The 22,946-nt window shown below is 40.5% G+C and overlaps 1 protein-coding gene across 2 annotated transcripts in view; it reads left to right on the top strand.

The window, feature by feature from the left end:
• pcdh19 (protocadherin 19) overlaps positions 1–22,052 on the top strand; it is a 112,091-nt gene extending 90,039 nt beyond the window's left edge. For both annotated transcript variants that reach the window (XM_020528961.2, XM_020528960.2), the window contains exon 4: positions 20,576–22,052. In XM_020528961.2, coding sequence (XP_020384550.1) covers positions 20,576–21,171 — 596 coding nt within the window. In that variant the 3' untranslated portion in view covers positions 21,172–22,052. The remainder of the gene's footprint in view (positions 1–20,575) is intronic.
• Positions 22,053–22,946: the final 894 nt, after the last annotated feature.

The following is a 22,946-nucleotide window of genomic DNA, read 5'->3' as shown; positions in this document are numbered from 1 at the left end:
TGAAGAGAGATTGGAAGGACGGGGGTTGTTATTCTTGGAGCAGAGGAGACTAATTTGGGACATGATTGAGATGTATCCTGTTATGAACAGGAAAGACAAGATAGGCAGGAAGGAACTTTTCCTCTTGATGAAGGGATCAGTAGCTGAAGGACGTAGATTTAAGGTAGGGGGCAGGAGGTTTAGATGTGATGCGAGGAAAAATGTTTTCACCCAGAAGGAAGTGAGAATCTGTAACTCACTGCTTGTAGGGGTGGTAAAAGGCAGAAACCCTCATAACATTTAAGAAGTATTTAGATGTACACTTGTGATACTGAGGCATACAAGGCGATGGGCCAAGTGCTGGGAAATGGAATTATACTAGCTCAGTGACTGCTTTTGACCAGCGCAGACAGGGTAGCCAGAAGGGCCCTTTTCTACGCTGTAGACCTCTGACTCTCTCATCCCTTCATTTGACATGAAATTCGGAGCTACTGATGAGAATACACAAGCTCAAAAAAACTGCAATAGGGAAAAATGTAGGATGAATGAAGACATGCCTGCTGGTTCCAGATTGCTAGCCTTGGGTTGTTTACAGCATCCGCAGTTCTTTTGGTTTTTATTGGATTATTAACATGTGCCCACTGCAGCCCTCAATATGGATGAATGTTCAGTCATTAGCTGACTCTATATATATCCAGGGAAATTTATTTGGCATGGATAAATTGCCTTTCCTAGGTTAGCATTTGATATCTTTTTGATTGGTTCTTCCATTAGCTAATTTTCAGAGACACCCACCCATTTCAAAGTACAGTATAATCCTTAATTTGTGACAATGCATAAGAAAATTTTGCAATTTGAATGTTAGTCCACAGGCTGCATTTTATTACGTCCTGTGAATTTTTAAAAAAATTATAGAACTTTAGAGCTGAAATCTAAGACTCCATCATACATCGTATATCAATTGTTTTTTTTTAAGTACTTGAGGGTTTCTAATCCTTCAATCCTTTAATCAATGTAACAGATATTTCCATTTACAAATTATTCACGACTTTCCATTGAACAAGATTTGGAAGATAATTTTCTCACAGTTTATTTACCTTCAGTGGGTCAATGAACAGGGCACTGCTGTATTCACATTTACAGTAATCTTAAAGTTAATGATTAAATTGCATTTGAAGTTATTATTTTGATGCAAAAAAATTCTACTTTCAGAGTTTTAAGGTGGTGTATTACAATGGTAGCATGTTTTAATCTGATTGGCATAAAACATGTGGTCTTTCTAGATTATCCAAGACAACACATTTTTCCTTCACACAATAACTGTTGTGTGTAACTGGTGACTCACCAGGTTATTAGCAATTTCCAGAGCACTGTTGAAGATCAGACTGGTAATCAGGCAGTTCTAATACTTTTCAACAGCTTGGAATGGACAAAATGTCCGTAATCCTGATTGACAAAGCATTTTGGCCACTGCAGTCTGCTTGATCTGTCTGGAGGAGATTTCACAGGCAACCACATTCTTTTACAAAGGAACAATAGGCTGGATTTTATGTGTCCTCGCTGGATACATTTGGGTTGGGGTTTATACGTCCTGCTGGTTAGCTCATCACCTTCCCAATCAGCTCTGAACTCACCACCATAACCGGCTTGGGCGGGTGAGTGGGTGCCCAAATGGTTGCCCTCATATCGTATTAGCCTGAATATTATCACAGAATCCCTACAGTGTGGAAAAACAGGCCATTCAGCCCATCAAGTGCACACCGACCATCCGAACAGCATCCCACCCAGACCCATTCCATCCCTGTGACCCTGCATTTCCCACAGCCAATCCACCTAACCTGCACATCTTTGGACTGTGGGAGGAAACTGGCGCACCCGGAGGGAGCCCATGCAGACATGGGGAGAATGTGCAAACTCCACACAGACAGTCACCCAAGGGTGGAATGGAAGCTGGGTGCCTGGCGCTGTGAGGCATCAGTGCTAACCACTGATCTACCATATTACGTGGTAATACACTGGCTTAGGCAGTCTGGATGGAGTGGACAGACCATTTATAATGGCCTACGCAAAAAATAAGAAAGGATGGTGGGAGCAGTGCCATGTGGGCATAGAGGGCAACAACCCGCTCCAACCCCCACAAACAGGCTATCCAGCTTCCTTCCAGGGGTTCAAGTAAATAGTTCCTTGAAAGTTGCGTCACAGTAGACAGGTGGTAAAGAAGGTATTTGGTACGCCTGCCTTCATTGCTCAGATCATTGAGTATACGAATTGGGATGTCGTGTTGAAGTTGTACAAAACATTGGTTAGGCCACTTTTGGAGTATTGTGTATCCTGCTGTAGGAAGGATATTATTAAATTGGAGAGGGTACAGAAACGGTTTATTAGGATGTTACTGGGACTGAGGGTTTTGAGTTATAGGGAGAGGCTCGATAGGCTGGGACACTTTTCACTAGAGTATAGGAGGTTATAGAGTGTAAGACCCTGATAGATATTTATAAAATCGTGAGGGAGATAGATAAGCTGAATAGCAAAGGTCTTTTCCCTAGGGTAGGGTAGTTCAAAACTGGAGGCCATAATTTTAAGGTGAGAGGAGAAAGATTTTAGAGGGACCTGAGGGGCAACCTTTTCACACAGAGGGTGGTTTGTATGTCGAATGAACTGCCAGAGGAAGTGTAGATGCCGGTACAGTTACAAAATTTAAAAGACATTCAGACAGGTACATGATTAACAAAGATTTAGAAGGATATGGGCCAGGCACAGGCAAATGGGACTAGTTTAGTTTGGGGAAACCTGGTCAGCATGAATGAGTTGGACCGAAGGGTCTGTTTCTGTGCTGTGTGACTCTATGCCTTTCAGAATCTGGCCTCTCAACCTGTTCTGCTCTGTCCTGAGCTCTAGGATCTCTCCTCATCATAAAAACTCCAGGTCCCACCTTCTCAGGACAGCTGGGATCCACCTCGGCTCTTTACCCAAAATACCTGCAGCACCCTGACTGACCTCTGGCGTTGCCAGGAGTGGTCGAGCTGCCGTCCCAATCAGATTGGTCAGCAGCTCCTGAGGGTGAGACATCCTGCTAAGTGATAGGTGGAGGCCCCACTATTAACACTTCCCTCAGTGTTTCATGGTGGCAGGGTGGGCTTGCAAGAATCGAGTCAGCTTCCAGCCAACATTCCTTTGGGAGGGTGTGGCCTAATATGCAGCTGACTGTTTCCTCCATATCGTGCTTCTAAGTGGGTAAAAGTCCTTATAGAGTAAGTGTTAGTTTACTTGCAGCCTTCTGGTAACATTATAACATTCCTATAAAAGGCAGTATTTGGCTTTCTTTGATTTTCTCAAAATGATTACTCACGGTTTCTGCACAGTGGAGTCCCAAATTTGATCCACCTTTGTCAGATTAGCATACTGCTCAGAAGAGCAGGCGAGGTGACTAAAGGGAAGGAAGAATGCTGAGCAGGGAAAAGGAGGAGTGTGCTAAAGATGCTCAAGTGAGGAAGAGGTGTTTAAACAATGAAGGATATGTTGTGTGTTTGTCTTAGCGAGCAAGAGTTAAATTTCAGATGCGGCAGCAGAGGTCGTGTGAGAAAATTATACAGATGGGAGAAAAGAACCACCTTAAACTGCGACTAGTTGAAGTACTTGTGTGAATAACGAAAGTGGGCTTACTTAAATGGAAACTCTTAGCCTCCTGTTCACACAATCAATAAAAATAACTAATGAATAGGAAAACACAGAGACAGCTTGAAGGGAAACCTTGATCAGACCTCTGCCTTTTTTTCACTGAACAAAAAATATTTTCCTCTAGTTCCGTGGTTCATGTTGCAAAAGGTGAGAGATTGCAAGGAGGGGAATGTCATCATTTACTGTACTATCCAGTCACAGTACCTAGTGCTGCAAAGGCTTGCAATCACTGATGTTGCTGAATATATCAGAGAGACTTGTTTTGATTAATTGCCATGAACAATATTTCATATGGCGCAACATAGTGTAAAATTGGAATTTAACCATGCATGCTCCATATCGTCAGCGGATGTGAGAAGTATTTGGAGAAATATAGTTACGTGACACTGACAACTATTTTTCCAAAACAGCGGGACTGCTTCCAATCAGAAAAGTAGACTTGGCCCAGGATTGTGTCAACAAAGTGCCATTCCAAACATTCAAACCAGAAATCTGCACCACTTAATGCACTCTGTTTTATGTTCCTTATATAATTACATTGAAAATTTAAAGTGCCACCAACATGCATGGATACCACATACATTTCAGATGAAGCTGTTATTGGTGAAATCCAACAGTGCCGCTTTAAGAGAATTTTCTAATCAAACAGGGAGGTTCTTCATCATAGCCAGAACATCCATACATCATTATTATTTGTTGAGACTAGCTTAATCAGAGAGCCACATTTAATGGCATTTCTCATGGTTGCCTCAGATTGCTTTGTACGCAAGAATTAAGAACATAACAACAGTCAGATTTGGAGTAGGAGCAGAGCAGACCATTCAGCCCCTTAAGCCTGCTCCACTACTCATCAAGATCATGGCTGACCATAATCGCATCTCCACATCCTGCCTACCCTTGATAAGCTTTCATCCCCTTGCTTAACAAGAATCCGTCTATCTCTCCCTTAAAAATATTCAATCACTCTGCTACCACCAGCTTTTCAATATTTCATCTAACATCTGTTTTTAATGGGTGAGCCTTAATTTTTAAAGACACACGCAGTTCTAGATTCTCCCATAAGACTAATCACCCTCATTTACTTGTCAAACTCCCAAAGGATCTTAAATATTTCAAACCAATTACCTGTTACTGTTCTAAACTCCAGCAGATACAAGCCTATCTTTTTCTCCATTTCCTTGAAAGGCAGCCCTCCCTTTCTGATATTAGTTTGGTAAACATTCTCTGAACTGTCTCCAACTTACATCCTTCCTCAAATAGGAAGACCAATACTGTACACAGTCCTCCACATACAGTGTCCTACATAACTGAAACGCATCCTCTATTTTTGCTTTCAAATCTCCTATAAATAACATTACATTAGATTTCCCAATTACTGCAGTACTAGCACACTAACCTGCAATTCATGCACAAAGACACCCAGATCCCTTTGCAACTCAGAGCTCTGAAATTTCTAATCATGTGGATAATATACTTTTTATTTTTTGTGCCAAAATGAATAATTCCACATTTTCCCATATTGTAATCTATTTGTCATATCTTTACATACTCCCTTAACCTATTTATCTCCTTTACCAAATCTCCTTAATCCTCTTCACAAATTACTTTCCTGTCTTCATTTTCTTACATTGATTAACTGTCCCGTTTGCCTTGCACTACACCTCACCCAGGATGCCAGGCTCTTTATCTCACTTTTCCAGCCCCATCTTCTGTCCTCCCTATGCTCCTGCACTCTTCCATGTGCTGACCCACTTCTTCATTACTAACTTGCCCGTGGAGGTCCTGAGTCTTTGGGCAGAATGACATTCTCCCTCTTCCCTCCATTGTGCGGTACAGTTAAACAAGGAAATTGACTGATTTTATGCTCTATTGCACAAAGCTTGATTGACACTTATCACATTTTATGATTATGAACAAGTGTCACAAGATTCTCAAGCACTGCTGGCTTTATCCAAGAGCAGGACTTCATTAAAAACTGTTTCAGACTAATGTATATTCGTGGCAGGCCAGTGTGCCACAATTACCACAGGTGGTACAGTGCTCAACATGTCGCAAACACTCCATCTTAACCCATTGTGAAGAAATTGAAATTTTATATATCCTATCTAATTACGTGCTCTGGTAGGGTCCTTAAAATCTCTCCCTTGATATCAATGCAGATAAAACCTAAACAATGCAGGTCTAGGAGAAACAGACTTTGTGATTATACAACACTGTTGACAGCATCAGGAATTTGACAGCCAATTAAATATTTTTAAAATGATAGTCACTGCTATAAACTAGGAAATACTGCAGCTAATTGGCACAGACCACACTCCCATAAACAATGTGATAATGACTGGATAGTCATTGAGAGACACATATTTGGTAGCATACAAGGGAAATCTCCTCTTCTTCAAAGCGATGAACATGGGATGTATCACTAAACTGATCAGAGCTGGTTTAATACTCCATTTCATAGGCAGGAACTCTGAGAGTGAAACTTTCCCTGAGAATTGAACTAGAATCTCAGATTTTCTCCACAGGTTTCCTGAACCTACAAACCTCTGACTGAGTGACATGAGTGAATGTCATTGAACCACAGCTGACACCCACAGGTATTGGTGGGGCTTCAAAAAGTACAAGCAAATAGACACTTGGACCAAACACCAGATTCCAGTTTAAGCACAAGTGTAACCTTAAATCTCTGTCACCTGCTTTCCAGCTGGCATGTGTTAGCTGAGAAACTCTTACAGTATTTGCGATGAAACTTCTAACAATCATTTGAAAACCTTAATTTATTGAACGCAGATGTGGAACTCAGTTTTAGTCCTGGCTGCAAGCCGAACCAGCTAAGCATTTAAGCTTCTCTGCCTTTGCATCTCCAGTTATAATATACAACCCCAAAAAAATTGGTGACGTCATGTACACTTTACAGCAATGACCAGGTTTTGGCTGGCATTCAATGTCATTCATGATTTCGAAATTTGTTCTCAAGTTCCCACTGCCCCTTCTGACATCTCTGCATGCCTGCAGCAGGACATGTGATGGGCTTTCTGAGTTTCTGACGGAACTGATTAGTAAAGCATTCTAACCGCATTGGGAAGCAGGACATCAAAACCCCCATTTAAAACGCAGCCTCCAGTTCGGTTTCGTGGTGGGGTGTTTTTGTTTTACTTTCTTTCAGATGGTTCTTTCAGTGGGAGATGGTGTCAGAAGTTTCTGGGATAATAATGATGCATTTGTGGCACCCGTCATTATTTGTTTGTAAGCCAAATGCAGTAATTTTGCAGTGAACATTTCATGCAAAACGATTGGTTAAATGAAGTGTCCGATTAACGTTGGAAGCCATGCAAGGTGCACCATTTGAGCAATTTTTGGTCCTATCTCATTCTCCGTATTGGCGCTGTCAAAGTGTTTTGATGTCGCGGCTGCCCAATTTTTACAGGGTAAAAAGAATGGAAAATTGCACAGCGGCTACAGCATGCAGCTTTAAAACTCCATTTCTGCATCACGATAAATGTACAGCTTGGTAATAAGTTACTATGCATTTTATCTGGATTATGATTGAGTGAAGAATTCTATCAACTATGGCAAAAAAAAAGGTCAGTTTGCACATCTTTCTTGCCACAGCCCATTTAATCACTCATTCAACCATCTGAAGAAAATAGCAGGGGGAAAAGCATGTGTATTTATATACCAATGTGATTAGACTTCTGAATTCCTTCACACTTGAGTCAAAAATCTGCAAATTGCTGTTATTAGGTGAAATTTGACAGTGGGTTATTTATGTTGCTGAGCAGAACAAGATGAATGGCTGTACAAATGTTTTTTGTACTTTTGCATTTAAATGTTGCACTTGAAGAGGAATTCAGCATACTGGGCATAGTCTCCAAAAGGTGGATAAAGGTTTGGTAAGATAGATAGGGAAAATTGATTTCATCTGATGGATAACTTCAGTAAAGAGGAGCATAACCTTAAAAATAGAGCTAGGCCACTCAGCAGTGAAGTCACTCCTTCAGGCAAAGGGTGATGGAAATCTGGACCTACTCCCTCAAAAAGCTGTTGAGGCTAGATCAATTGAAAATATCAAAATGGAGGCTGACATTTTTTTGTTCATTAAAGACTTGACCTGATGTTGAACCAAGGAGAGTAACTGGAGTTAAGTTGTTTTAAATATTCTTTCATTGGATGTGGGCAACTCAGGCAAGGCCAACAATTGTTTCTGTTCCCTAATTGCCCTTGAAAATTAAATAGTTGAAGAAGTTAAATGGCTTACACACCTGCTCCTATGGCTGGAAATGTAAGAAGGTGTTTTCATGTGATTCACTTGCAACAGAATTGGCAAATGCATTCAGGCCGTTGAGAGATGGATTGATAAAGTGAGCATTCACTGTAGCGCGAAAAGAGGTTGCCTTCCTTAGGCTGCACTTTGTCTTAGCTAGGGAGCAAAGTAGAGAATCACGTATTTACTTATATATTCAGTGCTGTGCCTGAAGAGAGATTGCTTGATGCAAGATGCCAAAAGTCGAAAATGTGTTCCATTTTCTCGCACTGTTAGTATTGAGAAACACACAAATTTGTTAATAAAATAAATAAATTGCAGAATATGTCTGGGGTTGCCTAAATTGATTCAATGCATTTGAATTTTTATTTTTGATTTGAGATGGGATTCTGTACTCAAGTTAATCAGTGCTGGTAAACGAAGTCCTATGTTTTGTGTGCCTGTCAAGCATTTCCAGGTCAGATATTAAAAGAACACAGGCCTTTCAACTATACCGCAGCCATGCACCTTAACCCTAATCTTAAACTGCCTAGAGCAGCACTGTGGCTCATTTAATTTCACCGGTAACCCAATGGCACTGCTGAATAAAGCCATTAATCTATTGCTTATTGCTGAACTGTAGGCAGTTCTGTACTGTGTGGACTTGTACTGAATTAGAACCAGACCAATTGAACACATTGCAGGTTTAAGAACCTTATTTGTGTTGGTTGAGGAAGAGACTCCCTCTTTTCACTCTGAACTGAATGGAAACACAGCACTTTGGTGAAAGGACCATGTTGTAAATCTCAGCACTAGCCACTGTCCATTCAGTGAACATTTTACCCCTGGTGTTAGCAGCACAAACAATTGATTACCTGTTTCATTTGAGTGGTGAAGGTGACTTCTGTAAAGTACTCATCGTTTATCACACATGAATTGCAAAGCTGACCTAACTCCTGGAATAAAATATTCTGCTATTCCAATTGTGCCATCTTTTTACTCATTTTGAGTAAAATGTATAATTTGTAAATCTGGGAGATGCTTTCAATCTGACATCACTACAGGATTTAAGGAAACACAAGCTTGTCACCCAATGCCACTTTGAAACTGCAAATCAAAGTGATGTAGAAACAGCAAGCTATGATCTCCCATTGGTTTTCTGCCCCACTGCAAAGCACAGCATATGTATCAAGCTGTAGATTGATATTTCCTAACCACTGGACTCCTTTAAGGCCAAGATGCCGTTGCAGGTATTGGCAAAGATCGACTTCATTCTGGATCAGTAGACTCAAACTGAATTTGACCAGCCATGTAAATTAAGTTCCTGCCTGTCTCAGTCGCTGAGACCAGTGGAAAATATTTAGTTATTTCTTCCTAGGATGTTCTGATTGTTGGTTCTCCAAATTAGGCATTCGAATACAGTGTCACAAAGCCAGCAGTCCAAAGACTGGAATTGCCCAGAAACAGAACATTTTTCTCTCCTAATACCAACCCGCAACAGAGTAAATGCAGGAATGAAGAGGCCATTCTTGAGCTAGTCATATAGGACTTACATCGGATGGTATCAGCGATAGTTACCTGAGTCCGTTGCAGTGCATTAAAATCTGCACTCCCTCAATCCTCCCTATCCTTCAGACTCAAGGCTGCCCACTCCACTAGTCGGGAACATTCTTGTTGCTATCCCGGTTGCTTTTATTGGATATGATCAGAAATCAGCTGTTTTTCCCTGTCTGCCTTATTGAAGCCCAATGTGTGCTCTTTTCCTGCAAAAATCACTCTACTTTAATACTGATAGATCTTTTTAAAAATTGTACGACTTTTAAATCTTTAATGTTTCTGTCTATATCGATTGTAAGGATTTGTGCCATGCAAGCGTTCCCTATCCCATGATCCGAAACCCTGGTCATTTTTATGACGCTGGTGATCAATACGCAGTGTGTGACAGAGACAACTTGTGTAAAGGAGTTGATCACAAAATTGGCAAGGCCTCAGTCCTGAAGCTGGAAGATACGTACCTGTAGAGAAATTGCCAGACAGCAAACAAGACCAGGTTCGCTCTCTGCGTCGATAACTGCATTGATATAATTTTAGTGGGGTTGTTGACAAATCATAGCAATCAATTAGCCCACAACAGACTCAAACCGAAATTTATAATACAGAAGGAGGCCATTCAACTCATCAAAATCTCTTGTTTCAAACAATTCAAAACTGAATCCCTCTTCCATGCTTTCTTCCCCAGAGCAATGATTTTTTCTGTGCTTTAAAAATGTATTCAACATTTTCCTTAAATGTTAAAATTGTCTCTGCTGCCACAACTTTGTGGTAAAGCAGCCCATGCTTTAATTACCTTGTGTAAAACAATCTCCTAACCTCTCCCTTTCGTCTCGCTGTAAAGGCAGTTACCTTGCTTGCGAACGGGTTCTGTTCTTGAGTTTGTTCACAAGTCAATTTGTACACAAGTCGGAACACAGTGCAGGACAATATAAAACAGCTGTTCACAACTACGATCACTCATATGTCAGATCTTTAAAATTACACTCCTGTATGGGATTGTATTTATAAGTACGAGTGCTCATAAGTAGGTGTCTGGAAATCGGAGACTCCCTGTAATGATGTCAGGACATCCCCATTTGTGGATTGCTTTGAAATCCAGAGATAGCAAAGTCACCTGTTCCTCCCAAGCTTGCTGCATTTGATAGATGCCATATCTCCACTTACTCATAAGCTGTGTTCCAAAATGTTATTTTCAATGATGCCACAAGCCTACTAATTTTTCTGGGATCTACTGATACCATAGTGCATTCACCATTATAACAGCAATGCAGAATTGACATTGATGAGGATGACTCTGCAGTGCAGCACAGACAAAAAGTACCTGCCTGGGAAGAAGTGTATCTATAATTCAGACCTCTGTTCAGAAAGGTTATTAGCCTCCAGGATGGAATGTATTTTTAAAAAGATTGAACCTTGGAGGATCAATGGAAGAATCACTCCAAAATACAACAGGAGATGACTTAATTTTTATGACGTTGTTCATGATACATTCTCAAACCTTTACTTTGCATAATTAACATCATGATGTTGTCAGAAAAGTAAAAGCTGTCCAGCATTCCAACACTGAATGAGTGCAGGAACGAATTCAGAAAATACCTCTTATATTTTCATATAATCCTCTTACATCACTGACATCCACTTCCAGCAATACGGCTGGGCTACAAATAGGTCCTACAAATGCCACTGTGTAACCAATCAGTAGAGTGATATCTCAAGTTAACACTTAGATATTCTCACTATCTGAAAGGACAAAGGTCATTTCCATTCAGCAGCTCTCTGAAAGGCTATCATAGAAATTATAAATTAGCACATCATTTGTATACTTTATAGACTGTACACTTTACAGTCAGTGTCTGTTCACAATCACGTGTTTGAACAATCGGCAGCAAATAATGTTTTTCCTGTTAAACTCAAAAGGTGAGAGGCTAGAGTATAGTAAAGAGTTACATTAGGGGTGCAGGTTCAATCCCTTTCCCAGCTGTGCTAGTACATGGGGGCTGTCTATTTGTCTTATCCATGCTGGATGTGGAGTGGCGTTCCTCAAGTCATGCATAAAACCACTTGTCTCTTTAACAGAGCGAGATGCTTATGGCCCCTTGTGGACTATGGTTAATTACCTCACTTTGGTAAAAGAAAACATTATAATTTGATAGATTGTGTCACAGCAACGCTCAGTAACTGAATGTGTTTTGCCCAAATGAAGTAGTCTACCTTGTGCTGGGTCACTTGTAATGAGTTGTAATTGTTAAATCAATTATTCTGTTAATTATGTTGCAACTTCTTGGATATTTCAAGTGAACGTTGTTCAACAAAATATTTAGCGGGGGTTTTCAGTATCTAAACACTTGAACTCCAAGTATTACTTGCTTAAAAAATAAGGGCTAATCAAAATTCACACCTTTATATTAATGCTGATCAGTTTAATGTCACAACCATTTGGATGAATAGTTTCCAGTTTCCGTATGCTAATCACCAAACATTGAATTACTCTTTATAGATAAAAATTTCAATTAATAGTATATTTGCCAATGCATATATTTTGCTACCTGCATTCATGTAAGTGTTCATCATTGGATTATTAGACCAAATTTCTCTTTTAAACATTTAAACTGGTTATCCATTGATAATGAAGAGGAAGCTCTGATTTTAGTTCAAGATGGGAGTTGTGTGGCTATGTACATATTGCAGATCTCAGTGATGAGAAGCCTAGAAACTCCTAACTCTTGAGCTACCTCTATTATGGTCCAATTAGTGTCCTACCTAACCCAGTGAGAAACAGCAACAAAGTGGGTTCAGCATAGAATGATTAAACAGGAGAATTCACAGAACTTCCTGGGCCTCTTCTGGCCTGGCTTCTCTTCCTGTTAGGTTGCTGTGAAGGGAAAACCAGAATGATGGCATCATCAGGGTATGATCTGTATCTTTAACAAAGAACACAACTAGCTTCCAGTGGATGTCCTTCTCATCTGCTGTAGTTGCAGATAAGGCTCATGTGAGCAATTGGATGGATTTAATATTGACCCTCATTTGACAAATAGAGGTCTGCTTAGCATCCTCCCATGGGCTTACCTTTTTTAAATTTAAGATATTGGGCCGCGATAGGATATCCGTTGCATTGTCCAAAATGCTGGAACTACTAAACAATGTGGGTGCTACGTAAAATAGGAATGTTTGAAAAGCAACACTGTTGTTTCTTTTTTAATCGTGCTGGGATTTGAATGTTGATGAACTGTCTAACAGTAATTGTGCATCCCTTATTGACCTTGAGAAGGTGGTTGGAAGCTATTTCTTGAATCAGTGCAGTCCATGTTGTGTAGGTACACTCTTAGTTCTGTTAGGAAAGAAGTTCCAGGAATTTGAGCCAGTGAAGTTGGAAGAATCAATATATATTTTCAAGGCAGGATAGTATGCATCTTAGGAAGGAACTTGCAGATGGTGCCATTCCCTTGCGTCTGCTGCTCTTGTCCTTCTAGCTGGGAGAAGAAGTGAGTTTGGAATGCACTGTCAAAGAAGACTCGCTGAATTGCTGGTGTAGGTGGTACATGCTGCTGTCAGTATGTACTGATAATAGAGAGAATTAATGTTTAAGATAGTGGATGGGGTGCCAAACAAACAGATCACTTCATCTTAGGTGGTGTTGACCTTCTTGAGTGTTGTTGGAGCTGCACTCACCGAGGCAAGTCGGGAATGTTCCAACAAAGACCTGACATGGATCTTGTACATGGAGGCATAATATGGAAGACAGAGTTGAATTTATTCATTGCAGAATTACCAGCCTTGATCTACTCTTATAGCCACAGTACTCCTGTGGCTGCTATAGATTCTGGTCATCAGTAACTCCCACATGATGTTGTTGCTGCGGGATTTGTAATGGTATTGAATGTCAAGGGGATGGTTAGATTTTCTCCTGTAGGAGATGCCACCATCTAGCACTTGGTTTGATGTGGAAGTTACCTGCTAGTTTCAGCCCCAGCTTGAGCATTTCCCAGGTCTTTCTGGTTGTGAGCCTTAACTACTTCAGTATTTGAGGTACTGAATGCTGTATATTCACCAATGAATATCGCCCCTTCTAATCTCACGCTGGAAGGAAAGTGGTGCTCCCCTTGCTCGCTTCATGAGATTTTGAATGTGGCAGGAGTTGGAATGATGGGTAGCAGTAGCTCGTCGGAGCTTCTGCCTGCCCTTTGAAGGACTTATAGAAAGGTAACGGGCATGTAAGTCCCACTATGGTATTTAGTCATTTAGAGGCCAAAATAAAGCAATAGAAAATTGTTGCCATGGGACACTTCCTTGATGAAAACATGTAGTAATACCCTGGGGATTAGGGATGGGCAATTAATACTTGCCTAGCCAGGGATGCCCACATGTTGTGAGTGGACAAAAAAAAGAACTTAGGACCATATCTATAATGAGATCTGGATCCAAGTGACCCCTGGTGGAACTAAAATGATCATTTGTACGTAAGTTATTGATAGCACTCAGTGACATCTTTCATAATTTCACTGATGAGCAAGAGTAGACTAATAGGGTGGTTCGAATTTGCTCAGCTTTTTATGGGCAGGACAAACTTAAATAATTTTGAGCATTGCTGGCTAGATGCCAATGTACTAGCTACACCGGAACAGTGTCGCCAACAGCACAGCTAGTTCTTGAGCTCAAATCTTAGATACTTCAGCTACGGTGTTCTTAAGATGCAAAGCTTTTGTGATATCCAGTGCCACCAACCCCATCTTGATATTATGCGGACTGAATCAAATTAGTTGAAGACTGGCAACAGAAATCTCAAGGGGAGGTTGAGATGGATTATCATCTCTACACGTCTGTCTGATTTTGGTTCCAAATACTTCAGGCTTGTCTTTTGCTAGGTCTCTCCATCGTTGAGGATGGGGATACTTGTAGAGCACTCTTTCTTGGTCTTTTTATTGTTCACTATCACGCGTGACTGGATATGGCAAGGCTTAAATCAGGTCCATTGGTTGTGAAATCATCGGAGTCCTGCTTACAGCATGCAGCTTCCACTGTTATAGTCCTATGTTGTCACTTCACCAAGTTAGCATCTTATTTTTCAGAACGCCTGGCGCTGCTCACGCACACTCCTACACTTTCATCAAACCAGGGTTATCCACTGGCTTACTGATAATGATGCTATGAGGAATTTGCCGGACATGAGGATACAGATTTTTAGTTCAAAACAATTCACAGCACTGAATCTATCCTATTTAGCACAGTAGTGGCACACACAATATGAATACAGGAGTTTGTCTTCACAGGGACTATGTGGTCACCATTCATACCAATGCTACCACAAGCAGACGTGCTTTTGACAAGTAGATGAGGTCAACTAAATTTTCCCTACCTTATGATAGTTACATCTGTTTGGTAACTGTCTTTCTAAAACTGTCTTTCTACATAACTTCACATCTAAAAGAAGTTTAGCATGCCTTATTGCCATTTGTCACTACATCCTCATCATTCTGAAAACTCCAGAACAGCTTTTATTCATGTGTTGCTTCTACCTTGAAATGAGCCAGGATTAGTCCATGTATATATTTTAATGTCACTCCCCGTACTTACTTCATGAGATTTTGGCAGTATCTCAGGATTTGAAATGATGGAAAGCAGTAGATAGTAAGAGCTCCTTTAAAGGACTTAAGGAAAAGTAACAGGCATGTGAGTCCCAGTGCAGTATTTTTTTCATTTAGAGGCCAAAACAAGAACGAAAGGAATAAGGAGCAATTTACCTAAGAAGGAGCAACCCACAGAATTCTTAACACACTGATCCTCGTTCTCAACTCAGCCTCTCCTGTGACCTCCCATGTAGTGCCTGTTCCAAATGGTCAAACCACATTGTCCAGAAGCTCATAATTTAAATAAAATTCAGGGTCCTGATAAGCCAAATGCACTGTTTATCCTCACAATCACAGAATTGTTGAATTAGCAATAAATATTTTGAGCTTTTATCAAAAAGCATTTTATGCTTTATAATCTTTTCCGAGCAGTACAGTTGTGAAGTATTTTGGCTTTAGGCAAGTGTATTCGTAATTTGTCAATATAATACATCTCTGAGATCTTTCTAAGGGATTTTAAAGTATTAAATGGTAACCAAGAGTGACCATTTTTGCATATTAATGTAATATCCAGGAGCAGTAGCTCTATGAATATTCTTGACAGCTGCTAAATAAGCAAAATATTTGCATCATTCAGCTAATTATTCTGCTTGGACTTACTGTCAAGCGAATCAGAAGAAATGTTTGCTGAAACTTTTACCTCTTTTCAGGGCTGTCTTGCATGTTCTTGCATCAAAAATACTTCTAGTGTAATATTTTTTTAAATTAGATATGCCCTATGACTAACTGATAGTTACAGGATTATTCTAATACAATAAAAACTGGCTTCACCTAGCACTTCCTAATGAGTCAACATCACGTTTTCCTTAGACATAGCAAGAACTGCAGATGCTGGAGTCAGAGACAACACAGTGTGGAGGTGGAGGAACACAGCAGGTCAAGCAGCATCTGAGGAGCAGGAAAGCTGACATTTCAGGCCGAAACCCTTCTTCAGAACTCATTAGGAAATGCTGGGTGAAGACAATTTTTATTGTATTAGAATAATCCCGTAACTATCAGTTAGCCGTAGGGCATGTCTAATTTAAAAAAAAAACATTTACACTGGAATAAAAGTATTTTTGATGCAAGAATGTGCAATACAGCCCTGAAAAGAGGTAAAGGTTTTCTGAAGAAAGGTCCTGGCTCGAAACGTCAACTTTCCTGTTCCTCTGCTGCTGCCTGACCTGCTGTGTTCCTCCATCATATTTTGTTTACCAGTTTTTAAAGTAATGAATCTCCAGTTTATGATAGGTTAGGTATTTCTGTTATGGAAAAGCAAGAATGCATTTAGAGAGCGTCGAGATTTTGTTTACAAGAATGCAGCATCTTTGTGTGATCTAAATGATAAGGCAAAAAACCTTGCATTTTGCTTTTCTGCTCAATAACCTTAAAAGTACAACACACTGGGCTGGATTTTTCCTCCCCATGAGGTGTGTTTTAGTGGGAGAAATGCAAAATATTATCTTCCCAACCACCTCTAAATTTACCCACCATAATGTGGCCTGCCCACCAAAGTTTAGTGACTAATTACAGGACAGTTGAGCTTATTACCAAGCCAATTTCACTCTAAAAAGCCCCTTTGTTTTTTTGCAACAATTTAAAAGTTATTTTTCGACAGTTGTTCGCTGGCTTTTGCTTCCCTTTTAATATTATGGGGGTAATTTCATTTTCCTGGTGGAGATCCTTGCCTGGATAGAACACGTGCTAACGCGAAATAATATGTTTGGTTTAATTTCAATATGATCATAAAATGGCATGCAGCCAATGCTCCAATCCACTATTGCCCATATGAGTTAGCAAGGTCAGAACATGCCTTCAGTAATGTGCACATAGTGCACAGAGAGCTATACAGTAAGTCACTATTGAGTATTTTGTCCCTCAACCCCAGGTAAAACAGCTACTCTATCTTGTTTCCTTGACATACCATGCCAAGGAATGCAATAAGCACTGAATTATCTTAATGGTGTTCATTGTTATTGAATATCCATGACAGAAATGCCATGTCAATCAGTATTCCCATCTCAGTGAATCTCTGGGGCCCATTCCAAACAGAAAACAGTTTGTTCTGTGCACTCAACCAATTCATCTGGCCACTGGGGAGGAAGACTTAATAAAACATCACAGGAAGCATTAAAGCCTGCTCTCCCCTAAATTCTTTAACAGTTTGCTCCTGCGGGAAAGGGATCGTTTTTACCTTAATGGAATACTGACTGATAAAAGTTTTGAATGTTTTTTTTGTGCAACAGAACCTATTCCAGAAGTAAATAGAAGTCTTATAATTGACAAATTTATATTGACACTAAAATGCTTAAGGGCAATAGATAGTAGGTTAATGCATAGATGAGTGCAAAGCTGTTTATAAGTCCCTGTAACAGGACCAAGAGCATAGTGTTGAACCTTATAGATGGAAACATGACTGGTCATGGATTTGTGTACATACAATAATGTATATATAAAATATATATTCACATATATTCAAATATAATACTGCAATTAAGCAAAATGGGTGGCCCTAGCTTGCTGATGAACATCATTCTTTGTGAAACACAATTATTGTACAATTAAACATGAGGAGGATTTAAATTCTAGCCCGAGAAAGATTTTAAATTCTCTTTGCTTATATAATTAGTTGACTTGTGAGCCAAATCCAGGGTAGTTTGGGGATACATGTACTGAAGGCGATGGTAGATGCCAGAATCAGTTCATTAATTGGCATCAGTGGGAGATGTGCTCGAAGTCACTCTCTTGGGTAAATTAGTCCAGTTGTGAGCGGCATTTTCTGAAATCAGTGATCTCTAGCCAGCACTGCTGAGCAGCTGCCTATTGAAAGTGTGTTGTCAAAGTTGCTCTAATATAAAGGCCAGCATGTGCACCATAGCAGGAATCGTCTGGTTTGTCTACTACTCACCTACTACGTGCACATTTAACTCCACAAATCTGCATACTAGTGTCCCAATGCTAATCGGCATAATGGCACAAGTAGTTGTGAACAACTGTCCACACATCGATTCCAAGAACCAGTTGGCCTCCTCACAAATTTCGCTGAAAGCAACTGAGCATTTAATCTCAAAAATAAGCATTTTAAGACAATGACCAAGCAAAATAATCAGGATCCTTGGTGGGACAGGGGTACGGTTTGCACTGTGATACTCATCATGACGTGCAAGTGCCGATGTTGAACTGCAATGGACAAAGTCAGTGGTCACAGTACACCAGGTTAGAGTCCAACAGGTTCATTTGAAATCACAAGCTTTCAGAGCATAGCCCCTTTGTTAGGTGAAGTGAGAGAGAAGAGTACACAAAACACAAAATTTATAGGCAGAGAAATCAAGGGTGGACAGATCAAAAGATCATACAAATGGTGTGACTGGAGTGTCGAGTAGTAAGTCTCTGCTGGTGACCAAGAGTATCAGAGTGTGTGTAAAGTGTCAACAGCTGAATAACAAGTGAAGGGATGACCTATAATCTGATTAAATGAGGCAGTGAGATAATTACAAAGAATTAAAAATAAGGTGGTGCTGGAGACAAACTGAATGACTGGAATAACATGATAGGTATAAGAGTCGCATGTCGAGGGTCTAACCAAAGTAATAAATAATCCAAAACTGTACAAACTGATTAAGGTAGAGAGATCATAAAAATTTATCCAGGTGATGCTGTCAAAACAGATCAGTAAGGAAGGTTTTACAGATACAGAACACTGTGGTGAGATCAGTTGTAGTGCGACATGAACTCAAGATCATGGTTGAGGCTATCTTCATGGCTACTGAACGTGGGCTATCAGTTTCTGCTCGGTGATTCTGTGTTGTTATATATCTCAAAGGCCGCCTTGCAGGACACTTACCCAGTGATCGGAAGCTGAATGTCATTGACCGCTGAAGAGTTCCCCGACTGGGAGGGAGCATCCCTGTCTGGTGATTGTTACACAGTGTCCATTCGTCTGTTGCCGTAGCATCTGAATGGTCTTCGCCAATATACCATGCTTCAGGGCATCCTTGCCTGCAGCGTATGAGGTAGACAACATTGGCCGAGTCACATGAGTATCTGCCATGTGCATGGTGGGTGGTGTTCCCATGTGTGACAGTAGTAACTGCAACAACCTTCTCCTCCTCAACCTCATCAGAAGACAGACACAGACTACGACCAATAGAGTACCCTTGGTCGTCCAGTACTTGCCCAGAGTGGAGAGACTACACCATGTTCTTTGCAGCCTTCGACATGTCATCAATGATAATGAGCATCTCGCCAAGATCATCCCCACACCTCCATTTCTCACCTTCAGACAACCGCCAAACCTTAAACAGACCATTGATTGCAGCAAACCTCCCAGCCTTCAGCAAAACATCGTCTGCAGCACCACACAACCCTGCCATGGCAGCTTCTGCAAGAAATGTCAGATCGTCAACATGGATACTACCGTCGCACGTGGGAAATACCACCCACCACGTGCACGGCAGATAGTCACATGACTCGGCCAATGTTGTCGACCTCATACGCTGCAGGCAAGGATGTCCCGAGGCATGGTGTATTGGCGAGATCGTGCAGACGCTACAACAGTGGATGAATGGACACCATGCAACAACGCCAGACAGGGATGTTCCCTCCCAGTCGGGGAACACTTCAGCGGTCAAGGACATTCAGTCTCCGATCTTCGGGTAAGCGTCCTCCAAGGCAGGCATCGAGATACACAACAATGCAGAATCGCTGAACAGAAACTGACAACTAAGTTCCATACCCATGAAGACAGCCTCAACTGTGATCTTGAGTTCATGTTGCATTACATGTGAACCCACCACACTGTTCTGTATCTGTAAAACCTTCCTTACTGTCCTGTTTTGACACCATCACCTTGGTAAATTGCTATGATCTCTCTACCTTAATTAGTTTGTTGTAGTTTTGGATTACTAGCTACTTTGGTTAGACCCTCAGCATGCAACTCTTGTATCTATCATGTTATCCCAGTCATTTAGTTTGTCACCTGCACCACCTTATTTTTAATTCTTTGTAATTATCTCACTGCCTCATTTAATCAGATTATTGGTCATCCCTTCGCTTGCTATTCAGCTGTTGACACTTTACTCACACCATCTGATACTCTTGGTCAACTGCAGAGACTTACTATTCGACACTCCAATCACACCAATTGTATGATCTTTTGATCTCTCCGCCCTCGATCTCTCTGCCTATAAATTCTGTGTCTGTGCGCTCTTCTGTCTCACTTCACATGACGAAGGGCCTACGCTCAGAAAGCTTGTGATTTCAAATAAACCTTTCGGACCATAGCCCTGGTGTCGTGTGACTTCTATGAGACTGATCAGTTTTCACATTCACGGGCACTGACACTGTAAGACCTTCAAATGTGTGTGTCACTGTCTTTGGGAGCAACAGCAAGTAGGAAAGAGTAGTGCAGGTTATTAACCAAGTCTTTTTTTGACCAGGTCTTGGAACATAAAGATAAAATTACCTGTGTTATTCAAAATAATAATGTTGTTTCATTATCTTGCTACCTCCCCAGATCAGAACGAACATTTTACCTGCATAGAGGAATGCCGGATTTTAGGTCACTCAGACAGATGTTGGATGCCACGGGTCACCATAGCAAGCCGTGCCAAATCACCTGAACGTGGAAAAAATGTTATTGCACTGTCGATAGAGACCACCACTGTGGACTCTGAACCCTATGAGAACGGCAGCTCAAAGAGAACTTTTGCAACTTTTGGCAAAGACCCCAGGGATCGCATTACTGAGAATGATAAAACAGATTTAAAAGGAAAGAGGACATTTGATCTACCCATCTGTAGCCCGAAAGTGAACGGCTCAGTCTCCAGCAGCCAGGAAACCAGTAACGGTATTGACATTTCAAGCCCCGCCAGCACACCTGTGCATTTGGGCAGCCCCTTGTCTAACAGGCCTGCAGTCACGTACTCTGTGATGCACTGCCCAGTAACATGTGATCTCGACCGACCTGTCAATCCGGCCTCCTCACATCTGTCAGAGCCAGGATCCAGGGAAGCAGACTCAGAGCATGTCCAAGAGATCAACCACCTCCTGCATGATTGCAGGGAAAAGGACTCACCAGGCATTAAACGAATACAGGACATTGTGCTGTGATCAGTGGGCACCACCCATAATGCAGATAAATATTAACACCTTGACAGTTTGTTTTTCACCATCCTTCAATTTCATATATGGCTGTATTTAAATGCTTTTTTTTTCTAAGTGTACTTTTTACTCCCAATATTTTATGACATTTTTCATTGGCATAGACAGAGTGGGGAAACTCTTAGCATTTGAGCTCCCATGCAATTGCAAAATTAAATTCACCAAAATTGGATCAGATTAGATCAAACTACGTCATCCAAATGAAGTTGTTTCAGATGCATTGAAGGGCATTCTGTGCAGGCCAGTATAAGTTATAGCAAGCTTCAAATTGTAAGTGTGGCAGATGTGGCTTACATCTTCAGAAGCTGCACTGAGAGGACTGGTCAACGTAAAGTTAATTTTCAAAAATATGGAAAGTAAAACCAGAATTCAAAGTCTTCTAACTACATTTCATGACTTATTGCTTATTCCAGTTTTGTAAGGCAAGCCATCGTAAGCTTACATCCCACAAAAGTACTATAGCTTCAGCTGTACTAATGGCATTATACGGTTTTTGTTAAGTGCATTCTCTTCCATAGTTTTCCCGTATGAAGTGAGTGACAGTCATTGTGTAACTTGTAAAAGCACAATAGAACTGACTCAAGTACCCAATACCACCTCCAACCGCACCCAACACCCCCACCACTCATCCTGACATGTAACTCAAAGGTCTGAGATGAAATGTTCTGTAACAGAACGCTATTCCTTCTCAATAGAGGGATACCCCTCTAGCTTGCAGTATGAGATATTATATATGTGGAACTGACGACACCGCACATGAATGGCAAATTGTGTTCCATTCAATCAGGTGCCTATGTCTTATAAATATCCTCTGACTCTGCTAGCTATAATTACACTCATGATACAAGGGGCATGCTGAGAAATATCAGCACTCTCACTTTATAAATAAGAATTTTATATTGATGTATTAATAAATGTAAAATGTTGATTATTAGCATGGGTAGAGACAAAACAGTACCCATTCCAGTGAAGCAGTCTGATATATACTGTTGGTGTGGCACGTTGCTGAGCTTCTTTTTGTGTTGAAGTACATGGCATCATACCAGTTGCAGGGCTGAACTTATTCCAGAAATTAAAAGCAGGAAAAGAAAACATTATTTATTGGAATAATTATTGAGGTGGAATTGATCATCATGGAAATAGTCCATGTACTATTTAAATGCTATAAAACTCTTCAAAATATTTATTAAAATTTTAAAGTCATCTAGCCTCTTTTGTCAAAAAGCAATTCCCTTTAATTAAGCTGATAGTGTATCTTACGGCCAAAGCATCTACAGAATACTCATACACAGTGTTCAGAGGAGGTGAATCTTCATTTCAATCCATTTTTTTCACTTTTGTTATGAATTTCCTGTTTTCTAAATTAAAGTTCAATTCCCACCCAGTGAATGAGGCACAGTGCCATACAAGGCTGACACACCCATTTTGAAAACTTTTCTGAGCTTGTCAATGGTCGTAAATCTGAAATTATAAACAAAAAGCCGCACTAATTGGTTTATTTTTTAAATATTCGTCAAAATTGAAGTATTCTAGGTCCAGTTTTTTATATGTGTTCAGTCGTTCACTGAGATAACAACCTAAAGATGACTTTTACAGGACAAGCTTTTTGCCACAAATTGACCTGTTGATATTTGGGATGTTAATTAATTAGGATCAACAGGTTATATAATTAGAAAAATAGGCCTTATGATCACAACAGCTATTAGTTGTGCCTTCAAGTTGTA

The sequence above is a fragment of the Rhincodon typus genome, chromosome 14, assembly GCF_021869965.1.
Source record: "Rhincodon typus isolate 14 chromosome 14, sRhiTyp1.1, whole genome shotgun sequence".
NCBI classification, from domain to species: domain Eukaryota; kingdom Metazoa; phylum Chordata; class Chondrichthyes; order Orectolobiformes; family Rhincodontidae; genus Rhincodon; species Rhincodon typus.
Note: the sequence above shows the minus strand (reverse complement) of the source record. Positions and strands in the feature narration are given on the sequence as shown.